Raw genomic sequence first — 6702 nt, 5'->3', positions numbered from 1 at the left:
AACGCAACAGAGGCTGTAAAATATCATAAACCACAAAACCAGTACGGGGAGTCTCGGGCGAAAGCTCACTCATTAAAATCAAATATAAAAGTGAATATTTATACACTTAAATCAAAAATTATATTAGTCACCAACCAGTCCAATCCCTATTTCCAGGGACTTTGGCTTTGGCAGATGTTCTCCCAAGAGCCCCTGTGCAGACCCAGGGTTGCCATCGTGCTCTGGGCAGGGAGGACAGCACTGGGCTGCCTTCCCCCGGGGGGAACAGGAGTGACAGAGCTGTGCAGCACCTGGAATTTCAGCATTTTGTCTTTCTACAGCTCTTCATCCCTTCAAGAAGCGATGAGGGGAATGGTAGGACTAGTGTTGGACAGGCAGCAAACCCTCCCTGTTGATCAGAAACCATCACAGCCTTTAGCTCCCTGTTTTCATGTCCTGGCTGCAGCAGGAGATCAACATCCAGGACAGGGCTGGGAGCTGTGGTCGGGGTTCATGTGGCTGTGGATGTATCCCACGGTGCCTGTGGGATGTTCCTCCACTCTTCACTGGTATCTCATGCAAAGACTCCCCAAAACACGGATGGACTTGGCTTCCATCCAACATCACACCTGGAGAACAACCAGGAGCGTCAGTTCAACGTCAGCCCCATCCAGTCTGGGTATCCCAGGAAACACCAACACAAACACTCCCTGGGAGAGCCCAGTCCAGCATCTCATGCCAGGGGACATCCTTTCTTCGCTCAGAATAAGTGTTTTACTCGTGGATAACCCGTGCTGGCTCAGCCAGACAAGTGCAGGGTTGCACCCTGTGATCTGCCCCAGCTCCAGCCTGATTCCCAGGAAGTGTCTGGGGCTCCCCTTCCACACAGGGCATCAGTTTTTCCAGACAGCTGAAAGTTAATGGCTCTGCCACGAGCCCAGTGAGTAATCCTTGTGAAACCAGCGCCGGGGAAGTTGCCCAGCCAAACAAATTCTGTCACCGTGGCTCCGTGCTCTGACGTGGTGCTGAACGTGCAGCACTAGATATAAAAACCAGGAAACAATCCAAGGGAAACGGCACATTTCGGCTCTGCTGCAGGCCAGACACGGGGCACAGGGATGCAGAAAACTATTCCTGGCTGCTTCTTCCAGCAAATGTAAGTATTTTTCCTCTTAAACTAAATAGTAGCACTTGATTATAGTCAGGATATTCCATGGGAATCTGCGTTCCCAAATTTTTTCTCCTCTTCTGTATATTCTTTGACACCATTCCAGGAGGAGTTTTGAAAGGAAGTATTTCTTTAACAGTGGGAGGTGATTTTCTGTCAGGTTACAACAACAGAAGTTACTATTAATTGGAATTTGGGAAGCGTGTCAGAAGAGAGATTCCTGTGGAAATAAAACCTGTACCTCTGAAAACGCAAAGTGTTGGTTCAGGAAAACTCCCGTGAGCTTGAATTGAGGATCCATCCTCCCAAAAACTGTCCAGGTGTCACTGTCCACGTGCAGGGATCCACAGACAGCAGGAGGCTGCTTTGAAAACTGTAAAGAAACAGATGAATTGGCTCAGGTTTCCTCCTTCACCGACTCTGGAAACACTGAGGAAACAGCCCCCCCATTCCTGTTCCCAGCTGGCCCCATCCCAGGCATGATCCCACCTGCCCAGACGAAGGCAGAGGGGAGGGTCTGCTGGTGGGGAGCATCTGCTCCCCCTCCCCAGGGCTCTGGGTGGGCTGACAGGATTTCCCAGCTGTGGGTTGGCTGTGGATGGGGAGATTGGCAGTGGGACTCAGGGGAGCCGCACGGGAGGAGCCTGTGCCTTCAGCCCCTCCTTGTGCTCCCTGCACAGTCTGCTCTTCATCCAGTGCCTCCTCAACCTCACCTCTTTGAGGGCTGTGTCTGACCAGTGCTGTGCCCCCTGTGGATCTCTGGTGCTGAGTTTGGGTAGCAAGGACTCTGCCCTCTTACCATCCCCATGGCCCCCAGGCAGCATTCCCTGCCTCCTGCCACCATTCCCTGCCTCCTGCCACAGCCCAGCCCGTGCCCACACGGCATTCCAGAGGGTGTGTGTTGGCAGGTGCCAAAACTCTGCTGGGAGGCACTGGAGCTCTCCATGGGACAGACCATGAGAGAGCACCCAGCTCTGCTTAATACACTAGAGCAGATGTATCCAAACTGCATTTGGAGCAAGAATTGGAAATTAGGATGTTCTTTTCCCTATCAAACATCCCCAACTACCTGTGTGGTGACACACAGGTCTGTTCCTGTCCCTTGGCCCAGGGTGTCACCTGTTTCCTTACCCTGTGCCTGGATTCCTTCAGAGGTATGAAAGCGTCCCCGCCTGGGGACAACCTGTGACCTCCTGGCTGGGACACCCAGGAGAGATAAACATCTAAATCCCCTGTGGCCAAAGAGGAAATCCAACCTCCAAACCTCGTTCTGCTACATTCTGGATGCAGTTCTAAGCACTAAATCACAGTGTGAGAGAGGTGGAGGGAGCCCTGACAATGATCCCGTGACAATGATCCCGTGACAATGATCCTGACTCCTGGGCCAGCTGGGGCTTGGCAGGCAGGACACCTCTGCCATGTCTCTAACAGAAAGTGGGAAGGCATTTTCCATCCAGGAACTCCAGTTCTTTTCCAAAGGACACTGTGCTGTTAAGGAAAATGCTGGCAGTGTTATGTAAAATGCTGAATTTTTCAAGAAGGGAGGAGGTGAGAAACACTCTGAGCTCCTCAGTGTCTGGACTGGCACCTCCTCCAGCTGTACCAGCTGCTCCTCATTCCTAACACTCCTCCTTAGAAGAGTTGATCACCAAGTCCTGGGTGTAAGATAGGACCTAATGTCCAGAAACTCAGAGTTAAAATGCTCCACAGGGACAAGATCTCCTGTAAATCCAGCCATTGGAGGGTGTAAAATAAAAAAAAAAAAGAACTTTATCAGGGCGTATGAGTTATCTCCTAAAAAATATCTTAATGAAAATATACACAGAGATAGGCTGCAAGAAAAAAATAATGACAGAACATTCTTCATGTACCTTTCCAAAAGAGTAACTTGCTCAAGTAACAAGATAAATCAGGATTTACCTGTACTTATCACAAGTTTGTTCTCCTCCACGTGTAGCCAGGGAGTTGTATGAGCTTTCACACTGTGGATCCACGTGGGTTTGATCCAATAGATCTCAATTTTATTGGTGCTCTATCAAAACAAATAATCAAACCAATCACAGAGTCATTAAGGTTGGAGGAGACCTCGAAGATCTAAGTCCAACCACTGCTCAGACACCAATGGTCAGAGATTAACCCTTCCCCTTCCTTGGTGGAGGAGCAAAGCCCATCTTGGGCAGACAGGGAACACCAAAGGGGCTGCACCAGAACTGGGCTCAAAGCACCTGGACTTAATGGGAAGAGCACAGACTATTGATCTTGGAAAGATTTTGCCTTTGTCACAAAATGCACAGTCATTTTTCTGCTTAATCACTGTGGAAAAGGAGGGCAGGATGAACCAAATCGACTTCAGCTGAAGTACAGGGAGAAATTTTCCCTCCCCCTTCCCCAGAGCATTCCCGTAGCAAGTTGGATCAGATACTTAAAAGACAAAGGAGAACAGGCACATGTGAACCTCAGGTGAGTCAACCTGGTACAAATCCAGTCTCTACAGGCAACGGGAATCCCAGTCTTAACAAAACTGGCTCGGGACCTTTCAGAGGAATCACTCAGGATTATCATCATCCCATCAAAATTGAAACCAGGCAATGACTAAAGCAACCAGCCTGACCTGTTGGGTAACTGCACTGGAAAAGCTCAGTAGTACCAGCTCCAAGGCACTCCCATTGGGAATCCTGAGAATTCACATAAGGAGATAATTGCTCAGTATGAAGGAAATGGGATTGTTATTCTTAGTTAAATCTCTGGGGCTCAGCCTCCTGGAAACTTCTTCAGTGACTGACACCTTTCTTCAGTTGTTGGCCTCAAAGCTGGTCACAGGCTTCAGCCAAGACCCAAATTCTGTCAATTCCTTATTACAGTTAATGAAAATGCCCAAAATGTGAGATCTCTGCAGAACCCCACCTGACACATCATTCCTCTAATTCCTGATAATGAGCCTTCCCTTACTATCCCATCCCTATGCATGACTTAATCATAGTTTCATCTAGTCCACATTTCTTACCTTGTTCCTCTATAAAAATGCCTCATGAAACAATATTTGCACTCTTAATGAAAGTCAAGCAATGTGACACTTACTGGTGCTCACCCATGAGATTGATGATCCTGCTATGAAAGGAAGCTGGGCCCAATAAATTTAACAATGTGAGACACCCACATTGTTCTTCCTTATCTCCTCTCTACCATTTAGATAACAATTTCCTTGTTTATTTTAGTAGAACTGAATTAGCAGATTCTTTTAGTATTTTCTGGCAGCTGAAGTCTTTCATTTTCTGGCTCCTCTTGTCCAACTCCTCCCTTTCAAACACAGGCCCCAGCTTTGCTATTTCAAATTTTCAGGGAATTCTACCAGTTAAAACTTCTCAGTGATAACCATGGAGGGTTTCCCGCTTACTTCCATCTCCCACCTCACCTTCCTTACCTTCCCATCCTTGTTTCATGGTTCTTCATCTGATGGCTTGGTCTTTCCAACATAATTCTTATACATCTATGCTAATCTTTTATACTGATTTTCACCATATAATCCTCACTCATCATCTAATCCTCACTCCATCTCTTGTAAGCATCTTTCTGTCTTTTTGAGATCATAAGAACTAATAATTTAACCCAATTAACCTCTTGGTGGTCTTTGTAACCTTAACCCACACAGGGATAGTTCTCACTCACTCCCTTTCAATGCAATATCACACCAATTATGCTGCTATCTAAAAATATCCAGGCACTTTACAAACTTCATTCCTGTTTAAGACAGGAGTGTGTAAACACCAGCTCAGGTCCTGAGCTCTGAGTCATCTCTAACCAGTTCTTGACACTGGAATGTGTTTGGACACTTTGCCTGGAATCTATCCCACTAATTTTACATTTAATCACCCTTTTTTTTCTAATGCATTCTAGGTATTCTTCCCTAACTGGCATTTTGATGGAGAGAGACCACATGAAAGACCTGAGGAGATACCTGGCGCTTAAATACATCCAATACCTTGTCCTGTCTTCTTCCCACGCCCTCAGCACCCTGCTGGGCCTGCTGGGCAGCGTGTACACCATGATCACCCTGCAGTCTGCCAAGGTTTCCTCCAAGTCCACTGCAGTCCTCATCTCCAGCCTGGCCAAGGCAGACATGCTGGTTTTGGTGAGCCTGCTTTTGGAGGCGGGTTTATGGACCTCCGGTGCCGCTGTCTCGCCCGCGGCAGCTCTGGCGCGGAACCTGCTGACGGCGAACGCCCACCTGAGCTGTGTCCTGCTCAGCTGTGTCGCCCTGGAGGCCTATCTGATCACCTTCCTCCCCACGGAGTCACGGCACCTACGGACCGTGAGGAACGCCAGGATGGCATCCAGGCTCATCTGGCTCCTGGTGGCCGCAGAGTGTGCCCTGTTCCAGGCGGACGATCTCCTGACGGCCGGCGGCGCCTCTGCTCCCGCCCACGGCCCCTGGGCTCTCTTGTCTCCCCTCCCCAGCACGGCTGCGGCCCTTCTCAGGTCCCTCAGTTACATCCTGGGCATTCTCCTGAGGATTTTCAATGTCTACATCTACTACAAGATATTTTTCAGCGTGTCTAACAGGTCTAGGCTAAAATCAAAGTAGAGCCTGTTCCCCGGGGATGTGGTGCCGTGACAGCCAACAGAAGGTTCTTCAAACCAGTTTCAAACCATTGGTCTGGAAACTGTTCAATAAGCAGGACCAAGGCTCGTGTTTGGGCTCCCCATGGAGTTTAAACCCTCCTGCTTCCTGGTGCTGTGGTTATGGAGGGGAGTTGGGGCTGAGGAGCCCCTGGCCTCTGTCTTTGGTTAGACTTGATTCACTGTACAGGTGGAACAAATGACATTTCAGGAAGGGTTGTAAGGCAACCCCAATATTTTTTATATCAAAAGGGTGCTTAGAGGATTACTCAGGGATCTGTTGAGCCAATATGTAGTTGTTTACTAAAGACATGATCCATGTCCTAAAATATCTCTGACCCAGGTGACCCACCAGAGTCAGCAGGTGGGATGGAGAGACAAGGTGAGCACCAAGCTGGGTTGGTTGGGCACTGAACAGGCTCCCCAGGGCAGTGGGCACAGCACTAAGGCTGCCAGAGCTCCAGGAGGGTTTGGATGATCCTCTGGGGCACAGGGGATCCTGGGGATGGGCCTGTGCAGGGCTGAGGGTTGGACTGGATGATCCTCGTGGGTCCCTTCCAACCCAGCACATTCTGTGATTGATTCTGTGACACTGCCCAGTGCACAAGTGGCCGTAGACACTTTCACCCCCTCCTGCCCTTTGCCTGGGAGACACCCCAGATCCAACTCCAGACTGCTGGGAGACTGAACCTCTCGATATGTTCTGCCACCCCCAGACCGTGGCTGTGGAGCCCGCAGTGAGTGCTGGGTGCTGACAGGGCTTCTCAGGAGACCCGAAAGGAAGCTCTGCTGAGGGCTGGGCAACCACAAAAGGCAGAGCAGAAACACACTCGAGTCAATTAAAGCCCTTTGATGCGTGTTGCCGAACAAAGCTGATCCCCTGGGCAGGAGGGGTGTCCTGGTGCACTGTGATACACTGCTCTTAGTCTTGAAATGAG

General features: G+C 49.4%; 1 protein-coding gene across 1 annotated transcript; it reads left to right on the top strand.

Moving 5' to 3' along the window:
- Positions 1-811: 811 nt before the first annotated feature.
- Positions 812-6246, top strand: LOC113956535 (type-1 angiotensin II receptor-like). The gene is made up of 2 exons (XM_027663229.1): positions 812-1135; positions 5042-6246. Exons 1-2 carry the CDS (start codon positions 1098-1100, stop codon positions 5727-5729), a joined length of 726 nt encoding a protein of 241 aa, XP_027519030.1. The 5' UTR covers positions 812-1097; the 3' UTR covers positions 5730-6246.
- Positions 6247-6702: the final 456 nt, after the last annotated feature.

This window comes from Corapipo altera, unplaced genomic scaffold (assembly GCF_003945725.1).
Source record: "Corapipo altera isolate COAL_440 unplaced genomic scaffold, ASM394572v1 107b, whole genome shotgun sequence".
Lineage (NCBI taxonomy): Eukaryota > Metazoa > Chordata > Aves > Passeriformes > Pipridae > Corapipo > Corapipo altera.
Note: the sequence above shows the minus strand (reverse complement) of the source record. Positions and strands in the feature narration are given on the sequence as shown.

Coding starts and splice junctions, on each gene's coding strand:
- LOC113956535 (XM_027663229.1), top strand. CDS start 1,098: ATGCAGAAAACTATTCCTGGCTGCTTCTTCCAGCAAAT. Junction 1,136..5,041: donor GGCTGCTTCTTCCAGCAAAT/GTAAGTATTTTT, acceptor AATGCATTCTAG/GTATTCTTCCCTAACTGGCA.